A 19231-nucleotide genomic window follows, 5' to 3' on the forward strand; every position below is an offset into this window, starting at 1 on the left:
CAATTCTTCCTAAGCCTTTGTTTATCCTGCTTATTTGTAAACGAGAAAACTGTGGCCAGAAAGGGGGCGTGACTAACCTGAAGTCCCACAGCTATGAGCTGCAGAACAAGGTTTAGAGTGGTTTCTGAATCCCGAAGCTTTCATTTTCTACACCAACCACTTTCATGGGGAGAATATCGCCCCTAAGGGGGCCAAAATTGGTTCTTTGGGAGGGGGAGTTGTTACTCTTTTTATGCATAATACACAGATAGACATACAGTACATAAGCATACATACAGTATGTCTGTGGTATTAAAACTTCATGGGTGAGGCAATTAGGAAGAGAATGTTTAAAAAGGCTCCTGGGGGCAGAAGTGAAAATGAAAAACAGGATTGGGAAACATTGCTCATTTTTAGCCCCTCTGTACTCAGCACATAGTAGATACTCAATAAATACTTACTGAATGAAAACCATGGAAAATACAACCCTCTTCAAGAAAACTCCTGTATGTGCCTGCTTTGTACTGATGGGCCCTATAGGGTTTTATTTGGAAGTAAGTCGAAGTTTTTGAAGGAGAAAGGAAAAAAAATTCTTGTTTCCAGCCTTTCCCTCCTCCAGTGATCCCTCACTCAGCTTCCAAGTGATCTTTCTAAAACACAGATCCTTACCCTGCAGTCATACTAATCTACTGGCAATTCCCCAAACATTCCAAATTCTGTCATGCTTCTGAATGTTTGTAGAAGCTGTTTTCTCTGCCTGGAGTGCCCTCCTTTCCTTGTTCTTTCTCCTTCATCAAGGGCACCATCTCTGAGAAGTGCTTGCTCACTTCTCTGTGCAGACTCAGGTCTGATGGTACCAAGTCCACGTGTCTTTTACAGAACTTACTACATTTTACCATTTTTCTATGTGGCTATTACCTGCTAGCCAGGAGGTCCTCATGGAAAGCGGCCGAGTCCTCCTATTTCTCCGAGTTCTCCTATTTCTCCTCCTATTTCTTCCCTCTTCTTTCCCTTGCACTGAGGTTCTCTCTATCACAGAGGAACTTGAGGGGCCATGAAAGAGCAGGAAAAAAGGACCTGGTGGGTGAAGCCTAGTTCATGGTTCAGGACTGGGAAACCTGGGTTTTCCCTTGACTTGGCCAGTTACTTACAGTAGAAGAAGAAATAGGGACTAAAGAGCAGAAATTCCTGCTGCCCAGGAAGAAAGATGGACTAGAGGCTAGGGTTTCTGAAATGAGGTCCTCTGAGAACCTGAACCCGACTTCCAGGCTGGTGGGCATTTCAGCATCTTTATCCCTGTGGTATCTGAGGCACAGCTCTCTGATTTCATTTTAAATCATTCCTACTGCATATCTGTCCTTCCTCTGAGCCTCCCCTAATCTTATTGGAAAATATGGCGCATAATGGTGATTCACAGAATCATTGCTGGGCCCCACCTCGGCATGTCCTGTTGTCTGTGTGGAGGATGTAGCCAAAGCGGCAGGAGCAGTAGTAGCCGCCGATGTAGTTATGGCAGTAGTGGTCACAGGACAGCTCCTCGTCCTCCCGCTCCATGCACTCGTCCACATCTGCGGGGCAGGTAGAGCCTCTCAGTCAACCAGTTCGTGTGTGATGGTGAAGACAACAGCCAACATTTACAGAGCACTCAGTATGGGCCCCTCACTGTGTTGGGAGGTCCCTGCATTCCCTCACTTAAGCCTCACCGAAGGCCCATAAGTAGCCACTATCTCCATTTACAAATGAGGAGACTTACCCAAGATCACAGAGAGCCTGGTTCAAAGCCGGGCAACCTGACTCCGGGTGGTGCCACTGTTCTCTAACAGTTGTGATAATAGCCAGCAGGACCATTATGATCACCTTTCTACAGATGATGAAACTGAGACTTAGGGCCATTAAAGAACTTACTCCGAGTCACACCAAGAGTTAAGTGGTGGAGTCAGCATTCAAATCAAGGTGGGCTGGCTCTAGAATCTGGTCTCTTAACCTCTCCTCCATGCTGCTTCTCTCTTTCTAAGTCCCAATGGGGGTCAAGCCCTATCCTAGGCATTGGAAATATAAGGATAAAAAGATGTATGTTCTCAACCCAGTTTAAAAATTGGAACATATATTTCTTCCCAAAAGATACAGGAATGGCCACAAAGCACATGAAAAGATGCTCAGCATCACTAGGCACCAGGGAAATGCAAATTAAAACCATAATGAAGTACCACTACATACCCCACGGAATGGTTAAAGATTTTAAAATTGATAACATCAAATGTTGGTGAGGATAAGGAGCAGCCAGAACTCTCATACATTGGTGGAGAGATACAAAATGGTGCAAACACTTTGGAAAAAGTTTGACAATTTCTTATAGAACTAAACATACACCTACCATATGATTCTGCAATTCTGCTCCTAGATATATACCCAGCAGAAGTGAAAACATGTTTGCAAAATGGCTTGTACAAAAAGGTTCATAGAAATTTTATTGGGCTTCCCTGGTGGCGCAGTGGTTGAGAATCCGCCTGCCTATGCAGGGGACACGGGTTCATGCCCTGGTCTGGGAAGATCCCACATGTTGCAGAGCGGCTGGGCCCGTGAGCCATGGCCGCTGAGCCTTCACGTCCGGAGCCTGTGCTCCGCAACGGGAGAGGCCACAACAGTGAGGCCCGAGTACCACAAAAAAAAAAAAAAAAGAAATTTTATTGAGAGCCAAAAAATGGATAGAACCCAGGTGTCCATCAATAGGAGAATGGATAAATAGATTGCAGTATATTCATACAATGGAAAATTACTCTGCTAGGAAAAGAAACAATTACTGATGCATTGCAACAACATGAATGAATATCAAAAATTTTATGCTGAGTAAAAGAATCCTTACCTCACAAAATATATTCTGTATGTGTTCATTTATATGTAGTTTTAGAAGTGGCAAAGCTAATCTATGGTGGAAAAAAATCAGGACAGTTGTGGCCTCTAAAGGAGGTGGGAGTGGGTTGCAATTGGGAAGGAGTACAAGGGAACTCTTGGGGTTAATGATAAAGCTCAACATCTTTTTAGGGATTTGTGTTACACACAAATATAAATTTTTGAAAATTTAAATGTACTTAAGATTTGTGCATTTCATTGAATGTAAATTTTACATTAAAAGAAAAAAATGTGAATAGATTAGATAAACAATATGCATGCTAAAGTATTTAGGAAGAAGAGTACTGATGTCTGCAATTTATTTTGAAATGCATCAAAAAAGATGAATTAATGGATAGAGGATAGACAGATGGACAGATAAGTGATAGAGCAAATGCAGTAAGGCATTACTGGTAGAATCTATGTGGTGAGTATAAGGTGTTCATTTTAAAGAAGAGAGCACAAGTCACTTTTAATCTTGAGAGAGAAAGGGAGACCTGGGGATGAGCCACCCACTTCGCTAACTTACCCACAGCCATGTAGTGGGCATCAAAGCCTGTGAATCGCTCCTCGTTGGAGAAATCTGAACGGAAAGTGATAGACATGAAGGAGCCAGGAGAGAGGACCACTTCCTGGCCAGGTGTCTGTTCTGTGTCTGTGGTCTCCCTGCCACAGAAGGTTGCCAGCACCTGGTCTTCAGTTTCTACCTTTAGGGTCAAAGAGAAAGGGAACAAGATGAGCAGCTTCCCAAATTAGCTTCTCTGCTGGTCTCCAGGAGAAAACACGGAGGGGCTGCCCACAAGTAGACCAGGCAGCCTGGGAAAGCCAGAGAAAGGGGTTTTGAGATTCTGGGATTTGTGGAAAGACACGTTACAGGTTAGGTCAATATGGCCGTCCAGCCACTGTTTCACTCATTTTGTTTACGTCCATCAGAAGTAGCTTGGCATTTGTCATTCCTGTTGACAACAAAATGGCTTATTTGTTAAAAATAGCTCAATGTTAAAATAAATAAATTTTAACATTGGATAATAGAATAAATAAATAAGAAGAGCTAGATAACCTCACAGATAGATTCTATATGCAACAGGAAGTTACATTTCCAGGAAAAGAAAGTTTATACACAATATAAGTCATTCATTGAACATTCAGTGTGTGCCTGACACACAGCAAAGAGTGGGGTGGGGATGATGGGAGATGAGTTAAGACACAGAGCTGTCACGGGGAGGCAGTGTTCAAGGGGAGAAAAACAGACAGAGACAGAGCTATCATACAGTGTGACAAGTGTCTCATTGAGGATGCACTCAGAAGGAGGTGAAGGATCCCCATTAGAATGCATGCTGCAAGAGAGTGAGACTTTAATTAATTAATTACTTGTTTATTGATATATCTGAGCTTTATTTATAAAATGATACAATATCTGTATCAGAAGTGGAAGTTTTAAAAAAAATTGCATATGCTTTTAATTTATTATTATTATTTTTAGTGCAGTATAGTTGCTTAATAATGTGTTATTTTCAGGTGTACAACAAAGTGATTCAGTTATACATATATATGCATCTATTCTTTTTCAGATTCTTTTCTTTATAGATGTATCTTCAGTACATGGCACAGGCCCTAGAACATAGCAGTTACCCAATAAATATTTGTCATTAAGAACTAAACGTGCAAGACCTATTCTGAGAACAATGAGATGCCAAGGAATCTGTGGGGATTGTAGGAGGAGATATATTTGGAGGAATAAGTTGAAACTAGATTACAGTTGACCTTGAATGACATAATAACAAGTGACTCAATTCTGTGAGCAAAGGGAAGACGTAATCAGAACTGTATTTAATAGGTAGTCTCAATAATACAGAAACTACTGGAGTCACCCAGAAATAGTTGCATCTGTGTTAAGACTCAGATGCAAATATTGCTTATTTGCTAAAGAATTCTCTACTTTGCAAGAGTCTGAGGCCCTGGGTAAATTCAGAGACCCAAGGAGAGATTCTAAACTGATTGCCTAAAGCAGAATTTGTGTTTGGTTTGGGAAGCACAGTGTTGTAGCTGGTTGGTATATTTATTTGACTACCAATACTTGGCCTACCTACCACTCTATCATTTACACCTACTGCAATCCTTTTAAGGCAGTGTTTCTGTTTGCAACCTCTAGATTGGTATTTTAACCAAGATGCATGAGAAAAATTTCTGACCAAGAATGATTTCTGCTGCCTTTCAAAGTCATTAAAGGAAAGTTCTCAAAGGCTGCCTATCTCTAGTAGCTTCTAATGAATTCATTGTTTTGTTCATTAGCTTAGTATGTCAAAAGTATCTTAACATTTGACACTTCTGTTTTGAAACTAATGATTTATTTATTTAAAATAAATGGGAGTTTTAAAGAAAAACAATTTGCCCTGGCAACAAAACACAAGCACAATTAATCACTAACTTTGGGAACTGAAGTGTAAACAGAAGATGAGATCATAGCTTTGCTATTTTTTCCTCTTCTCTGCAGATACTAGCCCAACTCACATCAGCCTTATTGCTATAGAATGTGCCTATCTGCACACAGCTGAAATGTCACTTCCTTGAACATCACAGCTGGTTTGCTGTTTTGATGATCTGAGTTTTCCAGGTAGCTGAAGTTTTTACCTAGCTATGATTAAAGATAGTTTTTCGGGGGTAGGGGGGTGTAATGCTTTTTAAAGTGCTTTATTCAAATCCCTGCTTTCTCAGGTAAAACATGCAAATCCTTCTCGGTGATCCAGGGACATTGTTATGAACATCAACTATCTTAGGGATATTGAGTTATGTAATGTTGCTTGCCCTGCTTTGAAGGTCCCCAGACTATTATGCCTTTGCAATTCTTATATCTTCTCTATGTAATGTTTTATTCACTGTTTTAAAATCAGCTTATTCGCTGAAATATGTTGTAAAATAGAAACCAGTTAAGCTGCTATCATTAGAACTTAATAAAAATAAGACAAAATAGATTTAGAGTGAGGGCCTGGGAGAAGGTTTCTTCTATGAGTAACTACGTGAGCTGGAATGCACTATCTTGGTGACTTCTGCTTTGGAGTGTACGGACCTGGCATTTAGAGGTCCTGAGCCCTATTCCTGACTCCACCATAAACTGTTATGTGGCTGACTCCTGTAGCTCTCAGTTATCCACCTGGTAAACTAGGGGTTTCAACTTGCTGAGCTCTACACTCTCTTCTAGTCCTGACATACTAGTATTCTAACAAGTCATCATATCCATACATTAAATAAACCAACTAGAGGATGGTGAGCAGGAATTTCAACACACAGATTGCTTCCTGCTGAAGAACTTGATGAACTTGAACTTGTTTGTGGTCTATAACCATATGATACATAATCAATTACTAATGAAGAGTCATGCCTTGAGCATTAACACTTCCAGGCATAGCAGCCTCCTTCCTAATTCGGTATTCCCAAGGTCTCTGGGGTTCTATAGTACCTGTAGCATGGACACATTCAAGTGAAATCAGCCAGAGATAATTTGGATTAGGGAGAGACCTATGAAAGTCTCTGATATACAACTTCCTTCCTTGTAACTTCCAGGCTTAAGGACCGTTTATGGCGGCAGGTAAATGATCATCACCTGCAGGGCCTCACTATTCCAGAGGACAGTTAAGCATGCCCCAGCTGAGACCCGTGGGGAAATATGAGCCACATATACCTTTAGCAGCAGGGAAGAAAAGGCCCCAGGGCCCTGGGAATTCAGCCTGCAGCTCCGAATATAGACTCCTGGAATATCAGAGCTTGGAAGGAGGGACCCTTAAGAGCTGTTTCAATCCCCATCCTTCTAGAGGAAACTGAGGTCCAGAGGGGCAGTGACTTGCTCAGGAGTAGAGAGATAATCATGATTCCCTGATACTTGTTTTGTTTTTGGAACTGTTTTGACCCTGGAGAAAGGAACCCACCAACCCAGAGAGTGCAAGGCAAAAGACATAGGCACTTTGCCAAACAACTTTTCTGGCTCAAGGGCTTCTTGAAATTTTTTTTTTTCTTTCTTTTTTTTTGGGCCTCTTGAAATTTTATCTTGGGTGCATGAACTGTCTCCCAGAGAGGATGTGGCTCAGTGACAGTTCTGGCCATAACCTAAACAGAGGGGTCACTGGCCCTACTTAATATCTTCAGCCCTTGCTATGATTGTAAAATTCTACAAAAACCATTGACTTCTGAGTACAGATGGAGGATTGAGCTCTGGCTTCTGTTCAGACTGTCCCATTTCTAGGGTCATCGTATTAACATGATGGAGGGAAATACCTTATCAAATGAAAACACAAAATTCGTAATAATAGAGAACCATCTGGCTGGGGATCACAGACTCTTCATTTTTCTATTTCTTATTATGGGCAGCCATGTCCTTTCAGACTATTGTGATTTAGGGCACCAACACATGGATGCATGTCCTCAATTTGCTTTCTTTCAACTCATCTCAGCAAATGTTTATATAGCAAATTCTGTCTGCATTATAATATGAAGGATGTCAATAATTACTTATTTGTTGCACGTGCTTAATAAGGAAGTCCCCCTGCCTCTGGGACTGTAAAATTTAGTAGGAGAATAAGTACTCAAATGTGTATGTGTTAGGGAATCACAAGATTGTAGTTATTGCAATGAAAGCTAGGAAGACCCAGGGCTTATAAGATGGGAAAATATTGCATTCAGCTGAGAGGAATCAGAGACTACTTAAGAAGAAGAGAATGCTCTTTGATCTGGAGGCTGAAAGGTGAGTAGAATTTAGGCAGGTAGAAATAGTAGGTGGAGGGTTTGGGAGGCAGAGGGGATAGCGAAGTCCCGGGGACATTAGGAGTCTCAACTGCCCCTCCCTTCCCACCACCACCTAGGAAAGGGGTTCTATTTATGTAGGAAAGGGGTTCTATTGAGGACAGGGAGCAGGGGAGAGAGATCTAAGGAAAAGAAGCCAGGGCCTGTTTTCTATGAATTTTCTACCTTAGTAGAAACAGCACAAACGTCCTAGGCAAAGCTAAGGCAGAGCAGCAGAAAACTTGGTCAGATTTCTGTGGGAGGACAGCTATGGCTGCTTTCCACACGTCCATAAGGTTATGTCACCAGAGCTTAACAAATACACTGACAGCCACCCAGTGAGAAACTTGAAGCCCAGATGATTTAAATGAATCAAGCAAGGTCATTATCTAGTGAGTGGTAGCTTCAGGTTCACAATGCAGCATCCTGATTCCCTAGTCAATAATACTCATGCTCCTTTAAGACAGGAGGCAAACAAAAAATGCTGTCCTCTACTGTACGATATCATTTATACGTGGAATCTAAAAAATAATATGAACTAGTGAATATAACAAAAAAGAAACAGACTCACAGATACAGAGAACAAACTAGTGGTTACAAGTAGGGAGGGGCGGGCAACATAGGAGTAGGAGATTAAGAGGTACAAACTATTATATATAAATAAATAAGCTACAAGGATATATGTACAGCACAGGGAATATAGCCAATATTTTACAATAACTATAAATGGATTTTAACCTTTAAAAATGGTGAATCACTGTGTTATACACCTGTAACTTATATGATATTGTACATCAACTATACCTCAATTTAGAAAAAAAAAAAAGACGCCATCCTATAAGCCCAAATGCCTGAGAGCTTTGCTTGTCGATGTCCCCAAGCTTCATCCTGGAGCCCCACTGACATCTCTGGGTCCTTGAAGAGCTTTTCAGATTTAATTTAGGCATTCAGGGAGTGTGCTGAATTGTCCTGCTGTCAATTTAGTTAACCTGGGAACCATGTTCCCCAGAATCTCCTTCTCTCTATAGTTCCAGGTTACTGTTGGCCAAAAGAGGAACTTGTGTGAGTTTGGAAGGCAATATTCCTTACTCTCTGGAGGTTGTTTTATGATCAGATACAGAGATGGACAGATGTAGATGTGTCAGTAGGTTCTAACTGTCTTCACTCTACTCCTCTCTGCATCCAGCTCTTCTTTCCTGCTTCTGGCTCTGATGACTAACAGTGGCCCAGGCCCACCAGAAGCTTGCAGGTGTCCCCACAGGCGTAGTAGCTGCTCAGAGCCAACAGCTTCTCATAGACTTCTCTCCATGAGCTCCCCCTTCATGGCCCAACTTTGGCTTCTTCCATAGGCTTGAATTCTCAGATTTCTCTGAAGATGCCAATATTTCCACCCATGCCAGCCAGAGCTTCACGAAAATGGATAAGTGAACTGTCTGTGGTCCTCCAACTCTCTGTCTATGAGAAGCTGGGATCTTTACTTTCCTAGCCTCTCCTATAATTACATGAGTTCTAATGCCCATAAATAGCTGTTATCTCACAATACTCACAGAGGCTCTGCTTTTCTGACTGATACAGACTGGAGCCACAGAAATGACCTCAGGCAAATCCAGCAAAAGGACCATCCTGCCGGGCTTCCCTGGTGGCGCAGTGGTTGAGAATCCGCCTGCCAATGCAGGGGACACGGGTTCATGCCCCGGTCTGGGAAGATCCCACATGCCGCGGAGCGGCTGGGCCCGTGAGCCATGGCCGCTAAGCCTGCGCCTCCGGAGCCTGTGCTCCGCAACGGGAGAGGCCGCAACAGTGAGGCCCGCATACCACACACACACACACACACACACACACACACACACACAAAAAAAAAAAAAAAAAAAAAAAAAGGACCATCCTGCCAAGTCTAGCCTAAACTTCTGACCACAGAATCATGAGCAAATAAAATGGATATTGTTTTGGCTACTAAATTTTGGAATGGTTTGTTACACAGCACTAGACATGTTATAGGGAGTAAGGAAGTAATCTGGGACAAAGAGAGACAAAGAGAGACACTGACCTTTGTGAACTAAAATTTTAAGAATTACAGTCTCATGGGGTCTTAGGGCCATGAAATTTACCTCATTTAACCTCTTATTTTTCTACCACACCCTTGAAAAATTCACACTACCTTTTCACAATCAGTTGCAGAGATGAGAAACTCACTACCTTCCAAGATAGATGAGGCCATTTTGAATTATCTTTGGCTTAGAAAGTTCTTCCTTGGCCCTATATTTGGGAATATAATTTAGGGGAAAATATTCCAATTGTGAAAAAAACTTATGAACAATGATGTTTCAAGCAGTTATATATAATAATAGAAAACTGGAAACAATGTAAATACCCAATTCTAGGGGAACTGTTGCATTAGCATTAGCTTAGTTAAGCAGCTATTAATTATTGCATTAATGGAGAATTTTCAGTGATCTGGAAACATTCTTAGTAGGTTATGCTAAGTGAAAAAGCAGGACAAATTGTATATTCAATGTAATTATAACTATGTTGAAAGTATACATTGAAAATAAAAAGTGGAAGGAATTAGAGCAAACAACAATGGCTAGTGAAATGATAGGTAATTTTTCTTTTTCCTGTTTTTATATTTTAAAAGTATTTTAAAAAGAAATTTGGGCCCACAGCTACTTCCTTCTAGCTTCTACCCAATGGCATAAAATCAGTTGGTTCATGTCAATCAACAAAAGGAGCACACAGGTGGGGCAGCTGAACCAGCCTGGAAGTTCATGGTTGGTTTCCAGTCTCTCCATCTCTTATAACCACCTGGGTCTTCCCTTCCTCATGGTCATGTATGGAGACCCCTCATCACTCTCTCACTTCCTTCTCTCATTTTTTTCTAGCCCTTGGGTCCCAACAAAGCTGAAAAAGAGGTGAAAATTTTTGCTTTAATTCCACACAAACAATACAGTGAAAAATAAAATTCTGAGAAAACAATCAAGAAACTCGGAACAACTAAAATTCACATATGGCAGTACATGGCAGGGAGGTCTCATGTCAAGGAACAGTTTTTGTGATTGTCAAGTCCAAGAGGGACCCAGAGGATGGGGTGTAAGTGGAGTATGAGGGGAGATAGAAGAGATCCTTGGTGTGAAATTCCTGAAGACTTTCAGGGAAAGAAGAGGAGAGGGAGAGGGGGGCATGGAGGATTGAACATTTAAGAATGTTTGTGATAAGAACATCTCTGCCCTCTCTTGGTTCTCAAGAGAGTGAGTCAAATTGTGAATTGCTTTCAATTGTGTAAGTTTTCTGTTTTTTTGGATGTAACCCTTTACTGAGACTGGATCATGTGGGACCTCATCTTTATATAAGTTGCACATGAGTCTTCACCAATTAGTAGATGTTAGGAAAATTATTTAAATTCTCTGTGTTTTAGGTTAAATTGTATTCCCTAAAAGATATGTTCAAGTCCTAACTCTTGGACTTGACTTTATATGGAAATAGTTCTTTGCCTATGAATTATGTTAAGATGACATGATACTGGATTAGGGTGGACCCTAACCCAATGACTGGTGTCCTTATAAGAAATGGGAAACTTGGACTCAGAGACATACACAGAGGGAAGTGTGAAGACAGAGGCAGAGATTAGAGACATGTGGCCATAGCCAGGAATGCCAAGGACTGGCAACAACTACCAGGCAGCTAGAAGAGGCAAGGAAGGATCCTTCCCTAGAGCCTTCAGAGGAAGCATGGCCTCACCAACACCTTGATTTCAGACTTCTGGCCTCCAGAACTGTGACAGAAGCAACTGCTGTCATAAACCACCAGGTTAATGGCAATCTGTTATGGCAGCCCTAAGAATTGAATACACTCTGTATATAGGGTTTTCTAATTTGTAAAATAGTGAAAATAATAGTATTTATAAATCATAGGACTTTGTGAACATGACATGAGTTAATATATGTAAAATATTTAGAAAATTACCTGAAATATAGTCCACACTCAGTAAATCAGTGAGAAAAACAGGACCACTGAGATTCAGCCAACTGAGGTGACACCTTTCTGGACTCCCAGCTAAGTGGGGCATGGGTAATTTCACGTATTTGAAGAAGAATTAAGAGACTGAAACCGTCCCTGAATACCCTCTTGTTTCCTGGTTTCACTCTTTCATTCCTAATCTCACTGGGGTCATCAGCACAGACATCTCTTTTTATGAGTCCCCCAGATCCCAGGCTGATGGGGCAGGCAGGGAACCTAGGGAGACCTTGCAACCTGGCCTCCTCATTTGGCAGGTGGCATCTTAGGTCCCTTTGGCTCTCTGAACTTTACAAGCCTCCTATCAGTCCTGGGAGGTGGGTGACATGGAAAACATATTACCCTAATTTTATAAGAGAGGACCAGAGTAATTTAAGGGATCTCTGAAAGCTTCCATCCACAAGAGAATAAGAGCAAGTCCAGGAATACCTTTACTTTCCTGTGTTTCAAAGGATTTCTCTAGGTGTGTGAATTTAGGCCAATGATTCAGTGACAGCCCTGGGCCCAGGACCCCTGACTCACAAGTGAGTGCTCTGTGCTCCTGTGGTCGCCTTCACCGCAAGTCTGTCACCCTCCAGGGACTGGGCCAGGGGTTAACAGCTCAAATTGCTACTTTATCCAGGTGCCCAAACTGCAGTTAAAGATCATGAGAAGGAGCAAAGTAAAGGTACCAGCTGCCGGACAAGAACCTGTGTCTAGAAAAAAAAGGAGACTTTGTGTGTGTGTGTGTGTGTGTGTGTGTGTGTGTATGTGTGTATTGCATTTCAGAAGCTCTTGAAAGCCATGTAAGTAAAAACAGCACAGCTGGTGGGGTTAAGACTCAAGTTGGCCACATTTGTGAGGGGCTGCAGGTTGTTGCTTCAGTCCTGGATCAAGTCGTTTGGCCGTAAAATAATAATGATGATAATAATAATTGTAATAGTAGTGGTAGTAATAGTAATAATTCCCACTCCCCCCCCATGTGGAATTTCCAGTTGACAATGTGTTTTCACCTTCTTTATTTTATTTGCTTCTGATGGCTGTCTTGTAATGATTGCACTTCAGGTAGCCATTGTGATTCCCTGACCAGAGAGGTGACATGAATTTCCAAGGTCACATAGCCTAGGAGTAGTAGCTGACCTGAGATAAAAATCCAGATGTTCTGACTTCCAGCCTTGTTCAGTAACTGGAATTACAAGACCATAGAAGGTCAGAGATAGAAAGGACATTAAAGGCTACCTATCATTTTCCTCTCTTAGATGGGGAAACTGAGGCTCAGAGAAGTGAAGTAACTGGTTGAAAGTCACATGGCCAGATAATGGCAGAGCCACCATCAGGGCCCAGATATACTGATAGTCCCAGCAAAGTGTTCTTATACATTTGTTAGTCAGAGTAAAAACCTCCTAACAGAGCTGGGTAAGCCCCTAGGAAGCTATGTATCGTGTACATGCAAATGCTAGACGCCAGGAACAGTGTGAGGACCTGAGACCCAGCTGGCAGGTGTTAGAGTCAATCCCTCTGCTACCAGGAGGACTACCCAGTCGCTACGAGGGCTCCCGGGAGAAACGGAGATGGTCTCTAGGCAGCAGAGCACAGGGAGAAGAAAGAGCTGGCTGGGGAGGGGTGGCCACGAGCTTGGGAAGCAAGCATCCCGCAGGTGGGAAACTGGAGGCGCCTGGCATCTCAGTGCGGCAGGGCTGGCGGGTGTGGGTGGGAGCGCCTGGGAATCATGGTTGGGAAGGGGGGCCAGGAAGGACTTTGCTCTCATTGGTCCATGAATGGCTTAGACTCCCCATCCACCCCTTCTGTGACTTCAGAGCCAGGCCTATTCACATGCAAATACCCTCTGGGATGGGGAAGCTGAGCCCCAAAAGGTTCAGGACAGGAAAATAGCCTGGGGACAGGCAAAAACAAAGCCTTGTTGTGTTCTTCTCCTGCAGAGGCAGCCTGGCTCCAGGTCAGTCACAGTCAGCACTGGGGTGAAAGCAGTGATTAAGTAAGTGCTGAGCGGAGAGAAGGGACCCGCCACGGGCCAGCGTCTCCAGGCACTTTCCAGGAATGTGCAAGCCAGTATGTCCCTCCACCACTGCCCAGGACCCTGCCTGCCCCAGCTCTAATGCACATCCTCAAATCCTGGAAAATGTTCAAGAGAGCTAGAACAGGGACCAAAAGACCTGGCTCTGGTCACCACCCTGCCACTCACATGTGTCACTTTAACCTCCCCAGGCACTGGTGCCCTGGAGCTGGCTCTTACTAACTTACAGGGGCCCGTTGTCAACTTTTCAGGGATTTTTGCAATGCTGTTGTTAAACACAGCCATCGTGAAAAGCTGTTTCATAAATTTACAATTAAATAAATTATATTAAAAAGAAATAAATTATATAAAAACTCATCATCTCCTAACTATTCTATCATTTTACTATTATCTTGGCACTTGAGTTTACTAATGTCTAGAATATCTGAGTGGTGAATAGAGAGCTATCGAGGTATCTGTTCTCTGCCCTCCCAACCCACCCCCCAGTCCAGACCAGGTTGTTGATCATTGATAAGTGCACCACTGGGTTCAGCCTCAGTTTTCACAAACATACTAGGTGGACCTAAATTCTATCCTCTAAGAGTCAGGAGGTCAAATGACACACGGGTGGGAAAGCAGCTTGTAAAGTCTGCCATTGCCTGTGAGCATTTAGCAGGGACCCTATTTCCCAGGCCCCCTGGTGATGGGGCTCCCACCTGTACCTCTGTCTTCATCTCCCATCCCTGTCCCTCCTGCTCCAGCCACACTGCCATCCTTGCTATTCTTCAAACACACCAGGCACTTTCCCACTAAGGTCTTGGCTGTTCTTTCTGGTTGGGATGCTTTTCCCCAGAAAGCCATATGGCTGGCTTTCTCAACTTCTTCAAGTCTTTGCTCAAATGTCACCCTTTCAACAAGCACTACCTTGATCAACATATTTCAGTGGTAACATGCACCCCACCTCATGTGGACCCTCTTTACCCTGCTATGTTGCACTTCTTTGCCTATCACCTTACTACTCATTATATAATTAGCCTGTGGATTGTGTTTAGTGTTTATTGTATGTTCCCCCCAGTGTCATGTAAGCACCCAGCCGACGGGCATTTCTGTCTTGATTACCGCTATACCCCAAGCTCTAGTAAATGGTAGGCATTCAATGAATATTTGTTGAATAAATGAATACCTCTCCTTCCTTACATTTTCTTCTATGAGCACATCAAAGCAAATTCAAGCCCTGCTTTTTACCAAGGTGTGTCTGAGAGCAGCCTGTGTACACATAAGCGCACAGATTTGCACACCAGGGCACCTATTCCCCAGAGCACTCCCACTTCACACTCACCCACATTCGCCCACATTCTCTGCCCCAGCGCTGGGGACCTTCCATCTGTTTTCCATCACCCCAGAGCCTGTGCTGTTTGTACTTCCTTCATAAAATAAGCTTTTGTCACGCTTTTTCTGAAGCTCATTTTCACTTCCTGATTCTTCTGAATCAGCTAGAATGGATTTGGAAACCTGGTATCTCTGGCGTGAAGAATTCCACTAGGGAATACAATTGAAATTCATGAGAAACATTTACCCATTCCTCTTTTCCTTCAGGGGCAAGGCCTCCTGTCTACTCCCAGAGAATGAACAGAGCTTCGGCAGTAGTTGAAGGTCGAGGGCACGTTCAGAGTAAACACAGAGCACTGCACAGAAATTAGGAGTCGGGGGTCAGAGGAGTCAGTCTTGGAGCAGGGCTATGGGAGGGACTTATCTGTCAATTACACAGCAGGATGCAGACTGACCCAACGAGGCCTGGGAAGGGAGCATCAGGGCTGGAAGGGCTTAGAGAGACCAGCCAGTCCAGTTTCCTCATTGGGCAGATGGAGAAACTGAGGCCCAGAGCAGACAGGTGACTTGCCCAATGTCTCATTAAGAGTCAGTGGCTGATCTCTAGACCGGAGCCCTTTCCTTTATGCTTACCACCAGGAGATTTTTGCTTTTTCCTGTTCTGCCCCCAGGGCTGTGCTCACTACTAGAAATAAACACAGACATAGGCCTGAACTCCTGGGGCTGACAGTCTAGTGCAATGTCCTTGAGTTCACCATTAGGCTTGTGCACCACAAACAGATAAACTGAGCACTTCCCCAACCTTCATAGCTCAGACTCCATTTTTATAATTATTTTTTCTCTCCAAGTCAGAATAAAAGAGAAAGTTCTTTAACAAAATCTAGACAACACAGGGACCCTCAAGGTCCTTCAGTTTTACAAGATTTTACTAAATTTCTCTTATAGCCAGGAAGCATATCAAAATCCTGAAATCCCTACCAGGATAAAACTTGTTCTGAGAAGGGCCAAATGGAGAAACACAATCATGACTTAGGAGTAAGAAGACCAAGGACTGAGACCTGGCTTTGCTCTAAAGTCCTGGACAACAAATGCACTTAAGCTCTTGATGCTCAGTGTCCTTTCCTGTAAATTAGGTGCAGTAATCCCGGCTCTCCCTAGTCTGTGAGATTCAAAGGAGGCAATAGATCAGAAAGTGCCACAAACTTGTGTTACGACAAATGAATACACAGGAGAAATAAACAACCTCTTGCATTTGATTAGTCCTTTCAGAGTAATTTTCCATAAATTGCCTGAAAAACTGAGTGATATGTGCAAGGTCATAGGCAGCCAGTTAGCAGTAAAGTCAGAGCAGATGAGAAAACTGACACTCATTGAGCATCTGGTGATACCAGCAGGCACTTTACTGCTCACACCCTTGCCATCATTACCACTCTAATAATGCTTACTGAACTAATTACATAGGTGTTGGACATATGTCAGTAGAGCATTTACCTCACTTGACATTCACAATAAGCCCAAGAGATAGGCATTACTGTTATCCCTATTTTACAATAAATAGTGGAGGCAGGACCTGACTCTAGGTCTGAGTGGCTCTAGAGCCTGAACTCCAGACCACTGAACATGTTTGCCTTTTGCAGTACTAATTCCACTCATAGCCATCATTTCATTTAAACCCTTGCATAAACTGCAAGGAAGGTACTGTATCATTGAGTCTTTTTTTTTGGAGGTATGTGGGCCTCTCACTGTTGTGGCCTCTCCCGTTGCGGAGCACAGGCTCCGGACGCGCAGGCTCAGCGGCCATGGCTCACGGGCCCAGCCGCTCAGCAGCATGTGGGATCCTCCCGGACCGGGGCACGAACCCGTGTCCCCTGCATTGGCAGGTGGACTCTCAACCACTGCGCCACCAGGGAAGCCCCAAGTCTTTTTTATTTTTATTTTTTGGTACCAATCACAAAACCGATGCTTGGGGAGATCAAGAAGTTTAGGGAATTACACTGTTAAATTCCTCTTTACCCTTCAAGACTTATCTCAAACATTAACTATTTCCAAAGCTTTTCTTGAACAGCCAGAAATGATCACTCTACAACTTATATACTGCCCCATACTCTTGTGTTACTCTGCCCAACTTTAGCTTATTAATTATGTACTTGTCTTATGACACACTATGAAATCATGAGTTCTTGGAGGGCAAGTACTGTCTTACTCATCTTCATGGGGCCTGTCTTTGGTGCAGTATCCAACTTATGGTAGATTTTCCATAAAATTCTTGGACTTCATTCCATAGACAGCAGAGAACCATTGAAAGGTTTTGAGAGTTGCACAATCAAAGCAATGTTCAAGAAGATCTCTCTGGACACATGTAGAGGGTGGACTGGTTGAGGAGAGACCCACAGCTGGTAGACATTTAGGATGGTATTGCAATAAACTAGGCGAGAGGAATAAGAACTGGAACTAAAGGGCTAAAGTGGAGAGAATGGAAGAAATGTTGAATGTATCAAGAATATAGAGTTAAGGGGCTTCCCTGGTGGCGCAGTGGTTGAGAATCCGCCTGCCGATGCAGGGGACACGGGTTCGTGCCCCGGTCTGGGAAGATCCCACATGCCGCGGAGCAGCTGGGCCCGTGAGCCATGGCCACTGAGCCTGCGCGTCCGGAGCCTGTGCTCCATGACGGGAGAGGCCACAACAGTGAGAGGCCCGCGTACCACAAAAAAAAAAAAAAAAAAAAAAAAAAAAGAATATAGAGTTAAGAGGAGAAAAGTGGTGTTGTCATATGAGCATTTAACAGATGCCAGGTGAGCTATATGCACTCAATAAAAGAAGGGGAAAGAGAGAAAGAGAAAAAAGCCAAATGCAGGTTTTTATTATCTCCTTTTCCAATGAACAGATACCATGAAGTGAACTTGAAAATAAGATGTGTGAATCTGCTGTTCCCTTGGTGGTTCTGGTTTCTGAGTACATTTTTCAGTAACTATAGCTCCAGGGCTCATTTCTCAGCACAAGTCAAACTACTTCATCTGATGCTCAACTAAAGGAACTATATAATTTGTTGCATTTCTGGGAAAAAAGTCTCTTCTGGACATTCTAAAAGACAGTGCTCTACTATATTTAAGAGAGTAAGTTTGACTATAGACAGTATTTGCCTTACATTATACTTAAAAACCTAAGCATCCATAAGATGGGGGACTCCACTGTCACTTAATATTTTTAAAAGAAGAAAAGACAAGACTGAGAGTTTTCAGATATAAATTCTGGTCCCCGTGTGACCTTGGCCAATGAATTGCCCTTTCCAGGGCTTCAGCATGATGATCGTGAAGTTGAATCATGTTTCCTGAGGTCTTAGATACATAGAATATCAGGGCTAGTGGACCTTAGAGAACATCTGGTTCAACTCCCTATATCTGAGACAGGAGGAAAGAGTGTACTCTAAAAGCAATCACTTGCCCAGGGTTACTTAGTTAGTGGAGAATGGCCACAAGAATCTAGGGCTCCAGTTTCCTGGCCAGTGTCTGTGCTCTGCCCCTCGCCTACAGCATTAACCAGCTGTGATTCATATGTCTCATCTGTGCACTGTAGGAATCCACACATTGCAGCCACATTCCAAGGAAGCAAATCCCGTCATGCAGATGTGCATGTGCCTTGAAGACCAAAGACTGCGGGAAGTCAGGCTGGAGAGGAATTTTCATAAAATGAGAGCATCCAGACCACAGCCTTGGGGTCCTGCTCTTCTTCAAGCTGCTGATGTGCAGTGTCAGCAATTCTGTCATCATCACCCTGATGGGTCAGGGTGGGAAGGGCAGTCTGTGGACTGGGGCTGGGCTGAAAGGATTCCTGTGAACTGGACGGTCCTTTAAACCCACTCCCAGGCCTGCCAGGGGAATTCAGTCACAGAATGAAAGAGCCTCAAAACGGGATATTATCCCATTAGACGGAAATGAATGATATTCCAAGTTCCTTGGAAAAGGACAGCACTGGCATGATATATATACAAGTTTTCTTCAAATGATATGTCACTAAGGCAACTCCAGCAGACTATAGTCTCTTAATGGAGTGCTTATGGCCACGGAACTTCAAGAAGTGGCCACTGTAACATATTATTACCGTTTTCTGGCATTATCCTAACTAGGATAATGAGGGTCTGGGGGAGTCATCTGGAAAGCTCTGGCAAGGAGAATGAAGATTAAAATTCTGGAATTTAAGGGACCTGAGGGATCATCTCATTCTACTCCTCATGGAACAGATGAAAAGATAGAATTTTGT

The 19231-nt window shown here is 43.1% G+C and overlaps 1 protein-coding gene across 3 annotated transcripts in view; it reads right to left on the reverse strand.

Moving 5' to 3' along the window:
• MASP1 (MBL associated serine protease 1) overlaps positions 1 to 19231 on the reverse strand; it is a 48034-nt gene that overhangs the window by 19257 nt on the left and 9546 nt on the right. For all 3 annotated transcript variants that reach the window (XM_067034205.1, XM_059064321.2, XM_059064322.2), the window contains 2 exons: positions 3398 to 3575; positions 1416 to 1547 (listed from right to left, as the gene is read on the reverse strand). In XM_067034205.1, the coding sequence (XP_066890306.1) occupies positions 1416 to 1547; positions 3398 to 3473 (208 nt within the window). In that variant the 5' untranslated portion in view covers positions 3474 to 3575. The remainder of the gene's footprint in view (positions 1 to 1415; positions 1548 to 3397; positions 3576 to 19231) is intronic.

This window comes from Kogia breviceps, chromosome 5 (assembly GCF_026419965.1).
Source record: "Kogia breviceps isolate mKogBre1 chromosome 5, mKogBre1 haplotype 1, whole genome shotgun sequence".
NCBI lineage: Eukaryota > Metazoa > Chordata > Mammalia > Artiodactyla > Physeteridae > Kogia > Kogia breviceps.